Raw genomic sequence first — 20,295 nt, 5'->3', positions numbered from 1 at the left:
CTATGCTGGTTATAACTTTCCTTTCAAGGAGTAAGAGTATTTTAATTTCAAGGCTGCAGTCAGCATCTGCAATGATTTTGGAGCCCCTCAAAATAAAGTCTGTCACTGTTTCCATTGTTTCAACATCTATTTGCCATGAAGTGATGGGACCAGATGCCATGATCTTAGTTTTCTGAATGTTGAGCTTTAAGCCAACTTTTTCACACTCCTCTTTCACTTTCATCAAGAGGCTCTTTAGTTCCTCTTCACTTTCTGCCATAAGGGTGTTGTCATCTGCATAGCTGAGGTTATTGATATTTCTCCCGGCAATCTTGATTCCAGCTTGTGCTTCTCCCAGCCCAGCGTTTCTCATGATGTACTCTGCATAGAAGTTAAATAAGCAGGGGGACAGTCGCAGCCTTGATGTACTTCTTTTCCTATTTGGAACCAGTCTGTTGTTCCATGTCTAGTTCTAACTGCTGCTTCCTGAGCTGCATACAGATTTCTCAAGAGGCACTTCAGGTGGTCTGGTATTCCCATCTCTTTTAGAATTTTCCACAGTTTATTGTGATCCACACAGTCAAATATTTGGCATAGTCAATAAAGCAGAAATAGATGTTTTTTCTGGAACTCTCTTGCTTTTTCCACGATCCAGCGGATGTTGGCAATTTGACCTCTGGCTCTTCTGCCTTTTCTAAAACCAGCTTGAACATCTGGAAGTTCATGGTTCATGTATTCCTGAGGCTTGGCTTGGAGAATTTTGAGCATTACTTTACTAGTGTGTGAGATGAGTGCAATTGTGCAGTAGTTGGAGCATTCTTTGGCATTGCCTTTCTTTGGGATTGGAATGGAAACTGACCTTTTCCAGTCCTGTGGCCACTGCTGAGTTTTTCAAATTTGCTGGCATATTGAGTGCAGCACTTCTATAGCATCATCTTTTAGGATTTGGAATAGCTCAACTGGAATTCCATCACCTCCACTAGCTTTGTTCGTAGTAATGCTTCCTAAGGCCCACCTGACTTTCAGGAGGTCTGGCTCTAGGTGAGTGATCACACCATCGTGATTATCTGGCTTGTGAAGATGTTTTTTGTACAGTTCTTCTGTGTATTCTCGCCACCTCTTCTTAATATCTTCTGCTTCTGTTAGGTCCCTACCATTTCTGTCCTTTTATAGAGCCCATCTTTGCATGAAATGTTCCCTTGGTATCTCTAATATTTTTAGAACAGAGCTAAAATCTTAACTTTTCTTTTAAAAAATAGTATATATGTTATATTTAAGGTATTATATAAATTCTGGGGAAATATTTGAGTTATAAATATAAATCTAATTTTTCTTCCTGAAGCTATTATAAAACTAAGTCTTCAAGATAAATATTGCAGTTATATGTCTGGCATTCTATTAAAAATATGCAATCTCAAGTCTGGGAAGAACCATTCAACTCATACAATAGATAATAACTCTAAGATTATCCCTGCTAAAAATCACTAAGTTTCATATGAGGAGACTGTGACTACAAATTCACTCTGTTCTTGAGCCACCCACCCAATTACATATGAAGAAGCAAATCCTTCTTCATTTTGAGAAACATGTGATATCTATACTATGGCATTCTCCACCCACTGGCTAAATTCAATGCAAATAGGCTATGTGCAAAACACATTAATCTACTTCTAGAAGACACCTGTCTTCAAATATTTGTCTTTTAATTTCCAAGATTTAAGCAAATACAATATTGCTTTCCTTAAATCAAACTTTACGAACTTTACTTCTTTCCTTTTCCTCTTTTATTTCTAGTTCATTCTTCTAGTAACATATGCTGCTCTGATTGGTTTATTTCTAATTAAAATCAGAGGTCTACAAAATAAGGTGATTCTCAATAGGTTATTAAAATGCTTTGGAAGAAGCCTCTAAGAGCTTGTTAAGGGATTTTGATTTGAGTTTCTTGTCTAATACCTATTGAAATGTCACTGAATCATTAGATTGACAGTTCCAAGTTTATTTGTGTCTCTTAGAATTAATGATACTACTATGTATGATTCAAAGAGTTGCTATGAGTAGTCACTGAGCTATTGTGTGAAAAAGTGTTCAACTAACCCACTCTAGTGTTCTTGCCTGGAGAATCCCAGGGACCAGGGAGCCTCATGGGCCGCCGTCTATGGGGTCGCACAGAGTCAGACAGGACTGAAGCGACTTAGCAGCAGCAGCAGCAGCAGCAATGGCAACATGCTACATAAATGCTACAAATTACATTGAAATTCTTGTTAGCAAAAAATGACTGAGTGATACAAAATATCTAATCCAATTTAGTGCCATATGTATATCTATCTATCTATCAATAGAGACAGGGTAGAAGAGGAGGGAGGAAGTAGGAAGGAAAAATGGAGGAGAGGGAGAGATGATTGCTATTATTTCTTTTTTTTTAAGTCATTTCCCATTTTTTGTGCTTCTTTATGCATACCTGAAAGACTCTACCTTTCTGCCATCGCCTTCGTCTTGGCTATATTAATAAATTACTTCTTTCCTGATTTCTCCCTAAAGTAAGTATGACAGCTGCAAAATTACTTTATAGGCTGGGTACAATTGCACTCATTTCCTATGCTAGTAAGGTTATTCTCAAAATCCTTCAAGCTAGGCTTCAGCACTATGTGAACTGAGAACTTCCATATGTACAAACTGGATTTAGAAAAGGCAGAGGAACCGGAGATCAAATTGCCAACATTTGTTGGGCAATAGACAAAGCAAGCAAATTCCAGAAAAACATCTACTTCAGCTTCATTGACTATGCTAAAGCCGCTGACTGTGTGGATCACAACAAACTGGAAAGTTCTTAAAAAGATAAGAATATGAGAACTTACCTGCCTGCTCACCTTACTTGCCACCTGAGAAATCTATATGCAGGTCAAGAAGCAAAAGTTGGAACTTTAATGGAATAACAGACTGATTCAAAATTGGGAAAGGAATAAGAAAAGGTTGTAGTGTCACCCTGTTTATTTAACTTATATTTAGGGTACATCATGTAAAATGCCAGGCTGAATGAGTCAAAAGCTATAATCAAGACTGCCAGGAGAAACAGCCACAAACTCCAATATGCAGATGATACCAGTCTAATGGCAGAGAGTGAAGAGAACTAAAGAGCTTAATGATGAGGGGGAAAGAGGAGAGTGAAAAAGCTGCCTTAAAATTCAACATTCAAAAAACTAAGATCACAGCATCTAGTTCCATCACTTCATGACAAATGGATGGGGAATAAGTAGAAGCTGTAACAGATTTTATTTCCTTGGACTCCAAAATGATTGTGGATGGTGAGTGCAGCCATGAAATTAAAAGACACCTGCTCCCTGGAAGGAAAGCTATCAGTCAGTTCAGTTCAGTACTTTGGCCACCTCATGTGAAGAGTTGACTCATTGGAAAAGGAAAGCTATAACAAACCTAAAAAGTAAAGATATCACCTTGCTGACAAAGGTCCATACAGTGAAACCTATGATTTTTCCAGTAGTCATGTATGGATATAAGACTCAGACCATAAGAAAGGCTGAGCACCAAAGAATTGATTATTTCAAATTGTGGTGCCGGAGAGTCCCTTGACTCTTGAGAGTACCTTGGACTGTAAAGAAATCAAACCAGTCAGTCCTAAAGGAAATCAACCTTGAGTATTCATTGGAAGGACTGATGTTGTAGCTGAAGCTCAGATGCTTTGGCCACCTGATGTGAAGAACTGACTCACTGGAGACCCTGATGTTGAGAAAGATTGAAGGCAAGAGGAGAAGAGGGCTGCAGGGGATGAAATGGTTAGATATCTTCACTGACTGAAGGGACATGAATCTGAGCAAACTCCGGGAGATGGTAAAGGACAGGAAAGCCTGTGGTGCTGCTGTCCACAGGGTGGCAAAGAGTCGGATACGACTTAGCAATTTAACAACAACGAAGTAATCTCTAACAATTGTCATAAATGTTCCACTTCTACCTGACTAAGGTAGAAGAAACTACCAGGTAGAAACTACATCATGGGAGTTCCAATACAGAGAAAATTCTGATTTAATTCTGGGTCTTAGAAGAAATGGCTCAGAAGTGATGACTTTTCTACCTGTATATGGTAAAGCAACTTTTAGAGTATATGCATATATTGTTTAACTCAACAGATTCTTCTAATGCTTGTCTTATGTAGTGTTCATATGCTCTATGTGTATATGCAACTTTCCTTTCAAACTGAGTTTCTTGCTCTTTTCTAAAACAGAGCTTGTTACAGGAAAATAAAACACATTCAAATGTTTTAAACTTTCATCAAAAGACTGACAGTTCAAGTTCTGAAAGCAACAGAAGACATCCTGAGACTAGTGGAAAAAGCAAACACCTGTTATGAATAAAGCTAAAGGGAAATTAAGTTCCCAGTGTTAAAAAAACAATAGAAACAACATTAAAAGATTATTTTTAATTGTCTTTCAACCATGATATCTTCTATGTTCTAAAAATAAAAGAAAAATTGTGGCTCACTGTAATGGTTGCTTGCACTGAAATATTGCAATAGAAATATCTCAAATATTTGTTAAAATGAATAAGCAGAGAATAAAATTCTGGTACTGATACAAATTTGTAAAAAAAATCAGCTCTAGAAAGCACATTATTTTCATTTAAATTAAATAAAATATCATAACTGTCTCTTTGTAAACATAACACAAACAGATTTCAATTCATGATAACAAAAGTATAAATGTGGAGTTTATTCTTTGGAGAATATAAATATTCCTTTAATTTCCCTCCCTCTACTCTCCTCTTAAAGAATGTTAACATTTTAATGGTATACAAAATGTGCCTTCAGAATGTTCTAAATAATTTCTTTGAAAATCTTTATAACTATAGTAATGAGGTACTTTACTTTAATCCCATTGACACCTGTACTTGACATGTAGGGGGAAAAAAACAGGAAAAATTATACATATTTTGACAGAGATCTGTCTTGTTAGTGAGTGCTTTCTCCCCATCCTAAGCTAATCATAACTGGCATTTCTGAAGGTAGTTGAGAAGAATGAAAATGTTTTTGGTATTATTTTTCAAATAATAAGGAACTTTTACCAATCAACCCCATCCTCAGTACATATACAAAATGAATGCCTACATGCTGGTTCACAAGAAAGCAGACATGTTAACAGGCTCACAGGTCAAAACAACTGACTATGTTTTTATACTATGATATATATAGAGGGAGTGTGATTATTATTGGGCACTTACTTTTAAAAATTGACATGCTGATTTTTTTTTTTTTTTTTTTATTTTTTTTTTTTTTTTTTAGTTTTTTATTTTTTAAATTTTAAAATCTTTAATTCTTACATGCATTCCCAAACATGAACCCCCCTCCCACCTCCCTCCCCATAACATCTTTCTGGGTCATCCCCATGCACCAGCCCCAAGCATGCTGCATCCTGTGTCAGACATAGACTGGCGATTCAATTCACATGATAGTATACATGTTAGAATGTGATTCAATTCACATGATAGTATACATGTTAGAATGTCAAAAACACCAATACAGTATACTAACACATATATATGGAATTTAGGAAGATGGCAATGACGACCCTGTATGCAAGACAGGGAAAGAGACACAGATGTGTATAACGGACTTTTGGACACAGAGGGAGAGGGAGAGGGTGGGATGATTTGGGAGAATGACATTCTGACATGCTGATTTTTAATTTGTGTGTGGAGGCACGATGTCAAGCCTGCCTCTAACAACACTGTGTAACCCATAAAACATCTGGGCTATCTCAGCTCTTCCCACTGTCCTGAGCCACTGTGACTAATATAAAAGGGTTTCTTTTTAAGCAAATATGAGTGCACCCTGGAGTGAGCATCATGCCAGCCTGTTGCTTTGAATTTTATGTATTATCTCTCTTCATTATTTAATCATGTGCCCTTAAGGTCTGAATGGTTTCACCAACTTCACTATCAAAAGGAATTTTTAAAATGGATCATTGCTAAACAGTCACCATCATTGTTGATTTATATAATAAGAGCTACAGAAAATAACAGTCCTGATCTAATTCAGGTAGTGTCTGTGATCACTACTTTCACAGTATCTCTAACAGCTTGGAGAGAAGCAGTAATATGTAAAAGCTGTTTGTTCTTTCATCCATATAGAGGATTTTTTTTTTTAATCTACAAGGTATAATCATGCCTGGATCTTTTTTCCTCATGACATCTGTTATTTTCTAATTCAACAACAAAATTAACTGGTTTTGAAGTCATCAGAGTCTAAGAAAAAAAATGAATCATTGAAAAATACTATTTTGAATTTGTATATTATATCTTTGTGTTTAATCAAACAATGATTTCTCTATTTTAGCTCAATGTATTTATCCCTTTTTACTTCACATTACATTAATAATATCAAAGGGAGGGTACATCTGTCACTTATTATTCAATTTCTTCAAACCTGGGAAGATGAGTAAAGACAGGAAATTTCACTGGGCTTATAGCCTAATTAAAAGCAACAGCCTTAACTATGAATAGTTTTTCAAAATGCTCAAACTTTTTTTCTTTTCTTGCTTATCTAAGCTTAAGATGTTCATTAGTAACTCATTAAAGACTTAGTTACAGTCCAATGGGTGAGTCCTGAATATAATGATGGAATGTGTGTACAAATGTGTAGACTCATAATTAGAGAAACTGTCACATTTGGGGGTTAGGAATATACAATGCAGTCTTTGAAAAACACTATGGAAAGTAAGTGACCCAAGACTGTAGTATTTAAAAATTTGCTAACTATCCAGGTCATTTGGTTTTTAGGTCTAATTCCTGAAGGTATGTTTTAATGACCACATTTTCCCAAGATTAAATGTGTGAAGCTTGGTGCTAAGGCCTTTCTATACATTATTTTACTTAATCCTCATACTACAACAAAGTAGGCCTAATTACCCTTATAAAAATAAGGAAACGGTGATTCAAATTGGTTAAGGTCATGTTTCTTAGCAGTAACAGAATTGGAATTAGATTCTAAGGCCTGAAATCTTTTCACTTCATTCAATAGAACCATGCAAATTAGAATTTCAAAGCAGTTTAAATTGAATAATACTGTAAACTTCAGTTTCTGGGCTTCATGTAAGCATTACTTTCTAAATAGGACATCTTCCATTACTCAGGGTTTCTTAAAAAAATGTAACAGCTGTTCAGTAGTAACATTTATAAATCATTATCTATATGTCCTAATCTTTTCTCCCGAAATAGTAATATTTCAGAAAAGTCCAATGGGCTAAAATAGTGCAAGTTGACTAGGATTCTTTCCAAACAATACTTCAAGTCCTTTTCCATTTCTCGTCTTTTTCTGTTTGTTCAAAGATATGATATGAGTGAGTCCAAAGGATACTAAGTAACATGTGTAGATTTGACAGACACAACAAATCGCATAACTTTCTTGAGATTTAAAGAGGCATTGAGTTGTTTGTAGAACACACCAGAGAATATAAGTCTATGGAAATAAAAGATGCACTGTTTATAATTTGAGCAAAGATACAAAAAAATGTAAAAAAGAGGACTTTCTGAATCTGGTAGAAGAATTCAGACTAGAACAAAAATAGAAACGCTTCTGGTCATCACAATTAAAGCTTAACGTTCTTTAGCATTTTCTTAAGGACGAGTAATTGGAAACTCACTAGAAGAATCCAATGAATTACCTAACTATTCTGTGTATCATTCACCACTATACAATTCACATATCAGAATAAAGTTACAATCATTGTCAATTAGAAGTTTTTGCAATCATAAAAAAAAAGTTAATGAACTATTTTTAGGACACAAATTCATAAGTAAAAAAGAAGGTGGAATGGGGCTAGACAAATGATATACGATTTCAAAGTGAATTTAAAATAGCTGAGATGTAAGTGGGCAAATCCAAGCAAAAAAACTCTTAGAAAATGCAATCTAAAGATTTCTTAAATCCAAGTGTACTGTAACAATGGCACCCTGTGATCTTTTTACAAAAAATATATTTATATAAAGAATACTTAGAAATGAAAAATAAAAAGAAATGATTAAATAATATTTCTTCAAGTAAAATATGCAAATAACCAAGTATACAAAAATGGGCTCAAGACTATGCCATAGAGAAATATAAGTCAAGACTGGGAGTTTAGAATTGACATGTACAAACTACTATATTTAAAATAGATCACCTAAAAGAAACTACTGAGTAGCAAAAAAAAAAAAAAAAAGTACCACAAGATACTACTTCATTTTGACCAGATTGATTAAAAGAAAAAAGACAGTAACAAATATAGTTGAGAATGCAAGAATGATTGCAATGTATAATTGTGCAACCACTTTGGAAAGTAGTTTAGCACTTTTTCAAAATGCTACATATAGTAATCATGTGACTCAGCAAGTCCACTCCTAGGTTTATACCCAAGAAAAGTGAAAACGTCCACACAAAAATTTATGCATGAATTTTCATAACCACATTATACAGAATAGCCAAAAAGTGGGGAATAATCTAAATTTCCATCCACTGATAAATATAATGTGGTATATTTATACAACAGGCTACTTGGAAATAAAATAAGAACTACTGATACATGCCATGGTATAGATATATTTTTAAAATATTATGCTAAATGAAAGAAGCAAGTTGCAATGTCTACAATAGGGAAATGCATAGAGACATTGATTATTGATGGTCAGGGACGGGGTCTTCCCAAGGGGAAGATGGATGTGACTACTAATGGATATAGGATTTCTTTTTGGAGGACTAATTCCATTCTAAAAGGTGCACAACTATGCAAACACTAAAATCAACTGAACTAAATTTTGCAGTATGTGAAATATATCTCAGGAAAGATATTTTAAGTACCCATTTATACATTAAAAAGATATTGATGCATCAAATCTAGTTTTTTAAAAAACTGCAATATACTTTTAAATATTTTCTTCTTCCTTCATCACAAGAGGACTACAATTTTCAGACTTATTTATCGGTGTAGCTATGAGGCACAGTTTTAATTAATGGAAGTGGAAACAAAAGTAATGTGCTCTATTTCCAAGCATATCCATATAAGAACCTCCCACTGGAATCCTCCCAATACTCTTCCTTCTGTGGAGAGGAATGACGATGAGTCTCAGAAAGATATTGGAACTCTTCTGCCATTAATAGACTGAGTCTATAAATAACTGTGAGAACAAGAGAATGGCATCCCCTCTGTCCTTCAAACACAGAGACATGCACACGTGCACACGTGCACACACCCACACCCACACGCACACACACATACATATACTGCCCAACCAGAAACATTTACCTTTCTTGAAACGTTTGGTGAACAAGAATATATTCTCTAGAAGCTATTATTCATTTTGAATTCTACCGTGACCACAGCCAAAGTTTACGCTATCTAATACATTAAGAATGGAAATTAAAGTAAGCAACTCAAGGAAGTCTTTCTCTAGAAGTTCCATAATATATAACTGGAAACACATACACACACAGTTGATTTGATCCTTATTTGACTCTTTTTTGTCTTAGATATTTGATTTTCTGAGGAGTCATTCTAATACAAATATAGAATGCAGTGATTTTTCAGGAATCTCATTTTCACAATTGATCAATTACCCTAATTTTGATATTATGTCTTAATTACTGTTCTTTCATAATATACATGTTAAATTTATATCTACCTATTACTCTTTTTACTTTTGTAAACTTTTGCTTAATATTCTATATATATCAATATATATTTTAGAATAATTTCATTAAATTTCTACATGGAAAAGCTCACATCAGTACTCTGAAAGCAGTTGTGTGAACATACATAAAAATTAACTGGGAAATAACTTACAATTTTGCTGTTCCTAGTCTTTTTCTATTCAGGAACATGGTATATTGGGTGTTTTATGTTACAATTCACAGTAAGTTTCACAGTTTTCTTCTCCTAGGTTTAATGTAGTTCCTCCTATATTTCCTAAGTAATTGAGGCATTTCATTTCCACTGTGATGTAATCATATATGCATGTATGAATCATAAACTTGAACTTAGTGCTTTCATTGATTCTGAGAAAGTTATTATATTATTGATTTTCTAAATGCATCATAATCTACCTGCAAGTAACAATTATATCTTAATATTTGAATATTTATTCTTATTTAAATTTGTTGATTATTATAGTAGGCAAAACTTGTGGAATTATTTTAAACAAATGGTGGTGATAATAAGCAAAGCTGTTTTGATCTTTTATGACCATTTATTTTAGATAGTTGTGAATTAATCAAAAATGAGTCATTCTTTTACTTTCCATATTATCAAGAGATTTTCTTCTATGGGTACAAAGATAGAGTCAAATTTTATATACAACCATGTTCCCTTATACTGCGATTTGTAACTGTAATGTATCAATGACCTTCAATGCTGAGCCAATAATATATGTTTAGATAAACAATGATTCCTTCATATAACATGCTATCATAATTTTTTAAACTTTAGTGAAGGGCTAGAAATGTCATTTTAAGGTGAAATCAGTATTAAAGATACAACTTTTATTTCTAAAGTTATTCCACTTTTAAAAAATATGCACTTGCACGACTGAAAAAAATATCTAACCATTAGTATTAATTGTACCACCAGATCATGGGACTATTGAATTTTTGCCTTCTGATTTAAATTTGTTTGAGGAGGATTACTTAGACAATAAAATAGGTGACACTGGTAATGACATAGAAATATATGAGACTATGTTCTTATACTTTATCAAGCTATAACCTTGACTTCATGACATTTATATCACCACAAACTACAGTGTGTATAGATCAAATAAACACAGAAAGTTTATCAAGTGTCACTGTGAGAGCCTAGTTTTGTTTGAAGGTGTATATCCATTACTTTTGGAAATACAATCAGCATATTTCTCTTGCAAATCCTTAGCTAACCTAACCTAACTCCTTTGGTCAAATCATTCATATACAGTTTTTCTGATACAAAGACAAGTTTTTATATTTAAAGAAACTAGTTCTGCTATGATGGTAAAGAAACATAGATTCAAATAAAATAAAAATGTAATTATTAAAATAACAAGTTTATTTTTAATTCATCAATTAAAAATCTGAAATAAATTAGAGAATGACTTAACCCTAGTTTTCAACAGGGCCTTATTCTAAACTGTCAAAACAGATCATGATATAACATTGATATATAGCATCTTATTTTCATGATGAGATCTTCCCTATTGCATTTCAATTTTTTGATTAGTCATTAAGCAATTATTTTCCAATCTGCATGCAGGAAATAATTGTATGAAAAATGTCCTATGGCTATTTACATGAAATTATAAATGTAAGAGCACTATTCTTACATTGAGAATGAAAATAGCAATGCAAAGAAGAGGGAGACAGATAATTAGATACTTATATATTACATATCAAACTACTTGAGATTTATTCAACATCAAGTGCACAACGACCATCCTAGTATAATCAGTCTACCCAAAAGCCAAGAAGCACGAAAAATAATACATGATTCTACACCCTCAAAACAGTCACAGTACATAAAATCTGAAGATAGAAAATGCTACTTTGCTCTCAAAGTGCTCATTTGTTACTTGTAGAGGAGTGTCACTACAATAAAATTCACACATAACATATTTTGCAGATGCAAAGGCAAAATAAAATTATTTTCCAATTGCCAAACTGCATACTGAATGCATAGGGAAGGCTCCAAAACACATTCTTACAAAGGAAAGCTGTCAGGTGTACATGTTGGTAGTACATACTGTTGTATTAGAGACTGCATAGTTAACTTTTGAAATATATATTAATATTTATTTTGAATGTAAGTACCAAGTGGCTAATGTATTAACAGATGCTATTGGGTGTGTTCTCAATAATCTCATGTATCATGATGATGACAAAGATTTTTCAGTGTAACATATTTGACCATACAGATAGTGATATTACTGCAAGTATTACAAATTATCTAGGCTGGCAAGCATTGTAAACATTTAAAGGATGATTAATTTATAGAAAAGAAAATAAAATAGCAAAGCAGAGCTTAGAAGTCAACCTACCTTTTTCACCATTAATAAAACATGACTTCATAAAAAAAATTATATGGTAATATTTTCTGTGGTAAAATATAATTTGGTACTTTCTCAAGCTTCACATATTATTGAATTATTATTTTAAATTATTGACACATTAAATACTATAACTAAAAATAGATTAATAATAAAACAAATTACATAAAAACATAATAGTACAAGATATATGTGTTTGATCATTGTTTTGTCCTTGCTAAGAACTGTTTATAATAATTAATTTGTTAGCTTTAAAGTTCATTAATATATTAAATACACATGCAATTTTACCAACACAAAATAGACTTGGGGGAAAAAGTACATATATGGTGGCTCGTGGAAGAATTTTTTAAATTCTACTTTTTTCTGCAAAGATATCACTAAAAATACTGTTTCCTTTTACACACAATAAGCTACAATGACCCTGTGTTCTATCTCTATCATTGTGATACACTTGCTAAGTACGGTTTAATTAACATAAGATGCAGTTAAAATATTTGAGCATGGCAATCACCTTCTCAACTCCCAACCCATTATGGCTTGGGTGGCATCCCTCCCAAGGACAGATCTCCTAGTGTGGGTCCTATACTGAACCATGATTTTGTTTTACCGCCAGTCAGGATGACTCCCAGGTGCTCATGTTATCACTGGATTTTTGTTCTCTGATCTGTCTCTTTTTCCTTGCTCCCAACCACATCATTAGAACAAAAAAGTCATTTATCTTCATGCAACACTACATTAGTTAACACCAAAGAACTGGCCATCTGCTTTCACTACTTCTCTTTACTTCTGCCAGGTCTCATTGCATTATAGATAAGGATTTTATGGTTATACAGAAAGGAGACACAGTCATGGAAAACAGAAAAATAGAAATACAGAGGTACACAGAGACATAAAATATGGACAGATAAACACAGAACCAGAGACATTTCTTAAGTTTAAATTTGTATATATATATAAATATACACAAAATGTGGATATACTAATTAACTTTATTTTCCTATAAAAAACACTGGCCAGACTCTCTAGGATGATGTGGGAGATTACTCAACTAACATAAATATTATTCAGAATTAATTATTTAGCTTAGTTTATAAGTTTACCCATGCAGAAATCATGCAAAAAATGCATACTACTACATACTACTACCACTGAGAATTATATACTATAATATAATATACTGACAATTATATATTGTCTTTATATATGTCTGATATATATAATCAGTTTAACAATAATTTTGTTTAGATACTAGTATTAAAATGTTTTAGTAAAATCAAAATGTTGAGGTTTTAGTAGCAAAAGACTTCAATTCTCAGAATAAGAATAAGGATAATTGTATATCTTCCTTATCTAATGCTGAGAGGTTTAGCTCTATTTCAAAGTAATTAGGGGTAGGAAAATAAAACAGAAATAAGATTAACTGAGTGCCAAGCACTATGTTAGGAACTATGTGTATATCATTCATTTCTTAAAATAATCCTACATGGAGTACGTGTTTGTTCTTACAGATAAAAAGCAGGCTTACAAATTTCTAAGTTACTGTAAACTTGGGGGAAGAATTAAGAATCCCTTGTTCATTACCATAGCTTTAGTAGCTAGCACAGTCATCTGACTCGAAGTCTATGATAAATGTTATTTGTTAACTAATTTACCAAGTAACTGTTACAGAACTTGTAGACAGTAGAGCTGAAATTTTATCTCAGATCTGTTAAGACTTCAAAGCCCAGTCAGTCTATGCCCAGAACATGGAAGAGGCAGAAATCTACCTTTTTACCTCGTCTGTTCACAAGAACCAGAAGAGCTGATGTGGAATTTTCTACAGGGAAGAATGGCTTTAACAGGAACTGATTATTTACTGGCAGTTAAAATCAGAGCTCAAGAAGATAAATCCTTCATTTTAAGACCTCTCGGGGTCTCATGTGCAACTTTACTCAAGTTGTTTGGTCACTTGGTACCCCAATACTTTCACTATAAAAAATTAATGGTAATGATGATAATAATAAGTAATATTAAACCCATGAGAATGCTGTGATAATTAACTGTACCAACACATTTAAAGTTTATGGCTATTGAATCACTATGTCCTTGTCACTCCGTCATATCCAACTCTTTGTGACCCTAAGGACTGTAACATGCCAGGCTCCACTGCTCTTGGAATTCTTCAGGCAAGAATACTGGAGTGGGTAGACATTCCCTTCTCCAGGTGATCTCCTCGATCTAGGTCTCAAATCCAGGTCTCCTGCATTGCAGGCGGATTCTTTATTGTCTGAGCCACCAGGGAAGTAGTCATTATTATTATTTACTCTGGAGAAAAAGCCAGAAATTTGGGTCATATCCAGAAAAGTTAATTCTCTCTGATCAGGAGAAGAAATATAGCTAGTAGGCAAGGACATGCTATCCAGGGATGTTCTGGATATAAAGAACCTCTATTACTAAGACATCTATTTTATTTCAGTCCTCTCAGGTTTCAAGCTATATGGTATTCCTTCAAGCCAAGACTGGTGGGGACTCCAAAAATGTCTAATACTATTATATTTCTGCATTGATCAAAGGCACACACACTTTCTGTTTATGAGCAAGCTGAACTCAAAAAATCTGCTTACATGGAGCCCTTCATTTACAAGTCTGAAGTGGCACCACAAGGCAATGGAGAAAGCCTTCCATAGAAGGCAACCAAAACTGACTTGCATTTTCTCTGGTGAAAAATTTTAAAATACTTACACAAGGTAATAAGAATAAAGTTTATAAGTGGAAAGTTTCTATATTGTTTAGCCTGATATGCATAGGATAATATAAAGTAGTTCACAGAAAATGAAAACATTATTTTAGTTTTTTAGTCAAAATATTTTATATATTTTTATATGCCAGCATCAATATTTTCTGTACTTTATTAGTTTTTAAATAATTATTAGAGTTACTTGAATAGATTATATGTGTATTTCTGTAGGCTTATTCAATATAGGTCTCAACTCAAGAATCATGGTGTAAGGCTCAGTGATCTTTGGGACTCATGAGATACAAAGTAGGTGTCAGGTTTAGGAGACCAGAAACTACACCTCTGAACAGAAAGTTTTTCTTACAATGTGTATTTCTGCTATTTTTAACCTACCTTGCTCTAATAGTACAATTTTAGACTGACTTTGTAAACATGAATTGTATATATACTTAGAGTTTTTTTCCCTGAATATCAGTATCAAATGAAGAAGCTCTCAGGGTAAGCTAATTCTTAGCCATTACAATTTACTGGAACAAAAATATACTGGAAGGGTAGATAGTATGATGAAGGAAATTAACATGTTCAATCACTTAATATCAGTCATGTTATGTGCTAGATTTTTTACACATCCTATTTATTTAATCTTCAAATAACCTTACGAGTGATACATTTTCATAAAATCAAAAGGCTAAGTGGAATCATCTTTAGGTACACTGACAATTAGAAAAGCATTTGTTTAAAGGGACGTAATTCCTATACTGTCCCATATCACAGAGTGTCATACATGCCCAAGTATGTGAATGTCACATCAGTATAAGAATTAAGGGAAATTTTTGAAATATTTAACAATTTTACATTGTTTAAAATGAGATGGTGGTATAACTTTACTTTTATTTTTTAAAAAAGCATTCTCTCATAGCAATTTGTTAGAAATAAAGCTGTGCAAGCAGGGAAATTTTAGGGAAAATGTCAAAAGACAAGTGATTTTTATCCTGTTTTTATAATGACAGTAGAATGCAATTCATGTTAAAACATATGAATGAGTCAAATTAAGAACTGCATCACTGAAAAACTACAATAGATTTCTATAGTCAATTAAAAACCAAAAATGAACCAAGGAGGCTAAAAAGCCATTTCAGCTGCCTGCTAAACTATAATACTCTGAGACCTCCTAAGCAGTGGCAAGTACAGCTGTGTCCTTTTTTCTTTGCTATAATTATCATTAACATATGCGACAGTGACTGTATTATGCCATTTTCATTTAAGGGCAAAATCAATGATAATCAGTAGAAAACTTTAAATTGGGAAAAAGTAACACATGTATAGACTTTAATCTGGCAATTTTTAGAGGGATTAAATAAATATTATTCTAAGTGGTACAGAATTTGTTTTGCTTATTTATTGACTAATTAGATGTTTTATAAAAATCTGCAAAGGAAGATAGAGCATTTCTTAACTATCATACTCATGCTATAAGTACCAAGATGTCTAAATGAACAATGTATAGTCTTTCATGAGTATATTAGCATGTTTCAGGAAAAATACATTTTTCCTTATGTTGATACTGTTTTGATAATGCTTTTTGTCTCTTTTCTCGTTAAAAGGGATATCACAATTATGCTTTAACGAGAGGTTTCAATTTAATTTTGTGTGTTAAGGATTGAGCAGGGTACCTAACACTCAGAAGCAAATAATTACTGGGTTCAGGAAAGTAGAATTTTGGAGTGATTTCTTTCAAAAGGGCATTTACTATATTAAAAGCTATTTTACTTAGCAAAATAGGTCAATTAAGTTCATAATAAATGATAGTTAATAATTCAAATGATACTCTTTAAGGGTGATAAAAATAATCAAACATGAATGTAAAAAAATAGTTTGGTTAAATACACATTTTAAATGGTATTTTAAGAAATAAAACTCAACATTCTATTTATTACAGCTTAAAGTACATTACTTACAGCTATTATTACATGGTAGGCAAAAACTGCAAAATCATAGCACAAAAATTTAAAATAAAGGATCTAACGTAAATTATTGAGACAACATTGTCACAGAAAAATATAATTAAAAGTCTTACCATGAATTATCGGTGCTAAGAGCATCATGAAGACTAGTAGCTGTGATGGCCACATGGTCGTGAGCTCGGCAGTGAGGGTGCCTCAGGAGTGAGTATTCTAAACTTAAAATAAGTGTCTCTCTGATTCTTTTTCTGTATCCCAAGATGGATGATTAAAAACAAAACAGCTCAAAAAGAAATATTCTTCAAAACAGAAACACCAATACCCAATTCAGAATCCTGCAAACAAGAAAAAAAAAAGTTATCAAATATAGGTTTTATCATTTCCTTGAAAGTTTCCTTGCTGACAAGAACATCTGTACACCTCCTCCCTTCCTCATTGCAATGAATACACACATCATACATAAAAATAAGTAAGTAACCTAAAAGACATTATTAACTTATGCATTACCACAGTGTTTATTTCCCAACCCCCAAACTGACACAAATAATTCAGTCTCACTGAACAAATTAATATAAATAAACTATACTCATTAGTATAATAATTAATTTGTATAATTTATCAATACATTTAAACATTTGGTGTTTACTCAGGGTAAATATTATCCACAAGTATAATTTTTACTAATAATAGAAAAAAAAACATTCATTATGATTACTATATGTGTAAACAAAAAAGTTAAATGTATGAGTGTTACTTTCATTCCAGACCCTGAGAATAATTCAGAAATTATTCTAAATTTTAACTATATTACTTTTCTAACTATTTTGTAATTAAATTTGTGAAAATTATAATTTATGTTAATTAATTATGCTCAGTCAAAATCAATTCATTTAGCAGAAGTTTACTGAGTAGCCTCTAAATTACAAAGTACTGTGCTAAGAAAATAGGGCAAAATATTGAATAAAACATGCAACCTATCTTCCAGGATCCTACAACTCAAAATGAGTAATTTTGCTTAAAAGTTAAATAGAAGACACTATAAATTTTAAGCATTGTAAAGTTATTTTACTGAATCAAACTGATATAGCTGCCCTCTCTTTAAAGTTTGCACATATATATCTCAGAAAGTAAATCTACTGAAGGTACATGACCTCAGTTCTGAAGATGTTGTTTTTCACAGTGAGCATCTTTAAAACTGATCAATCACGTACTAACTGGGTCTTCCTTTTCTTTCTTTTCTTTCCTCTCTCTTTCCCTCTATTCAAGCAATTATTGATAGTATATATTTCACTATTGTGAAATAGTATGAAATATATTTCACATTTTGAGTATAAATCTAAATTTTTTTCTGGAAAGAAATATTCAAAATAGAGATAGCTTACTGAGGATTGTAATAACCTTCACTCTATCAAAACACATTGGAAAACATTTCTGAAGTGCTTGCATTCATTATAAGGCAAAATTACATGTATTTATCTGAATTTCTGGCACTACACAGTATGTAATTAAGAGCACAGGTTCTGAAACAAGACCAGGTAATCTGAATTATTAGCTCTACTAGTGGGCTTCCCTGGTGGCTCAGACAGTAAAGAATCTGCCTGCAATTTAGGAGACCCAGGTTCAGTCCTTGGGTTGGGATGATCCCCTGGACAAGGGAATGGCAACCCACCCCAGTATTCTTGCTTGGAGAATTCCATGCACAGCAGAGCCTGGCAGGCTACAGTCTCCATGGGGTTGCAAAGAGTTGGGCACGACTGAGCAACTAACATACACACAACTCTACTAATACTAAGACATTAGGTAAGTCTTTTAAGCATTCAGTTTCTTGATTTCCTGTCTGTTAATGGGGAAGCAATGTTACTTAATTCATATGGTTACATGAACATTAAATATGTTAAAATTTGTCATATATTATATGTAATACCTAAAATATGTATTGTTCAGAACAATAAGTATGAAAGTCCTATATATATTAACAATTCTTATACATCTCATGAATTTTCAATTTTATCTTACTTTTACTTTTTAATGTGGTTGTGTAAGAAGCCAAACATTTGAAAATTCAAGCAAAAATATTTACTGAGTCACTATTGTACAGATAGGCTTGGAATAAACTAAATCTGGAAACAACAGATATAATAATTTTCTTTCTAGACTCACAGACATAATAGAAAAACTAAGCTCATAATAAACACTCTCATAACATTTTACTTTTACAAACAGAGAAAGCATTGACAAGAAAAAATGAGGTTGAGATAAATAATGTGAAAATAATTTCTGTGCAACATTTTGCTTGTTTTTTTTAATTAACACTTTGACTTATATGAAAACATTTAGAACTTACATTTAATTGTCATGTCACAAGTACATAACTCTTTCTGAAAATAAATTTGAAAGCAGGTACTACTTTAAAATAGCCTTCTTTTACATGCATATGATTATGGATACTTAAAATAAGGATATGTAAATTGACTGACCCATCAACAAGTAAACAATCCCCCTCAACATTCAATTATCTTTTCTTCCCCTCTATAACTGTAGCATTAAGGGACATGTATATGTACATAGACAAACACACGCACAAACACATATGGAATATTCCAGGCAAGAGTACTGAAGTGGGTTGCCACTTCCTTCTCCAGGGGATCTTCCTGACCCGGGGATTGAACCCGGCTCTCCCTCGTTGCAGGCAGATGCTTTACTGTCTGAGCCACCAGGGAAGCCCATAAATATATACAGTACTATTTTAATAGCAACTCATCTAGGTGAGTTATTTATTCACTATTTCTAAAATATATACTAAATATCTTCCTTGATGGATACTATTGAGTATGCAACTAAAGTAGAAAAATTTTTCCCACAACTTTTCCTGTAATGGGAAAATCATAATAAATGAAGTCTCAATATAAAGAGAAGAATTAATATTTTTCAGTTCTTTTCATATGACAACTACTTTTCTAGGTATTACACAATTATATGATTAAATTATTCATACAGATCTATCATGCAGATAATATTGCCTCCTGTCTACTGAGAAGGAAAATCAGACATGTTACTGAACAAGAATTTCAAACTGAATGTCTGCCTCCAACATTAGTGCTCTTTCTTCTCCCTGTGGTAGAAATAAACAAGATCTATGGGGCTTCCCTTGAAGCTCAGTTGGTAAAGAATCTGCCTGCAGTGCAGGAAACCCGGGTTTGATCCCTGGCTTGGGAAAATCCCCTGGAGAAGGACATGGCAACCCACTCCAGTATTCTTGCCTGGAAAATCTCATGGACAAGAGGACCCTGGTGGACTAAAGTCCATGGGGTCGCAAAGAGTCGGGCACTACTGAGTGAGTAACACTTACTTACTTATGAGCACAATCAGGGGTGTTACTTATGGAAAGGAATAGACAAAATATACCAAGCTTTTGAGGAAAGACTTCAGTTCATTTCAGTTCAGTCGCTCAGTCGTGTCCGACTCTTTGCGACCCATGAATTGCAGCACACCAAGGAAAGACTTAGGCTTTGCTTAAACATGTTACCCACTTGTGCTGAGTAAAGAACAAAGGAACAACACGAATATATGAAGTAGGTCTGGAGGGAC

General features: G+C 33.1%; 1 protein-coding gene across 24 annotated transcripts in view; it reads right to left on the bottom strand.

Annotated features, from left to right (window-relative positions):
- ADGRL3 (adhesion G protein-coupled receptor L3) overlaps positions 1 to 20,295 on the bottom strand; it is a 941,652-nt gene that overhangs the window by 565,103 nt on the left and 356,254 nt on the right. For all 24 annotated transcript variants that reach the window (XM_060417626.1, XM_060417634.1, XM_060417623.1 and 21 more), the window contains one exon: positions 16,824 to 17,042. In XM_060417626.1, the coding sequence (XP_060273609.1) occupies positions 16,824 to 16,878 (55 nt within the window). In that variant the 5' untranslated portion in view covers positions 16,879 to 17,042. The remainder of the gene's footprint in view (positions 1 to 16,823; positions 17,043 to 20,295) is intronic.

This window comes from Ovis aries, chromosome 6 (genome assembly GCF_016772045.2).
Source record: "Ovis aries strain OAR_USU_Benz2616 breed Rambouillet chromosome 6, ARS-UI_Ramb_v3.0, whole genome shotgun sequence".
NCBI lineage: Eukaryota > Metazoa > Chordata > Mammalia > Artiodactyla > Bovidae > Ovis > Ovis aries.
Note: the sequence above shows the minus strand (reverse complement) of the source record. Positions and strands in the feature narration are given on the sequence as shown.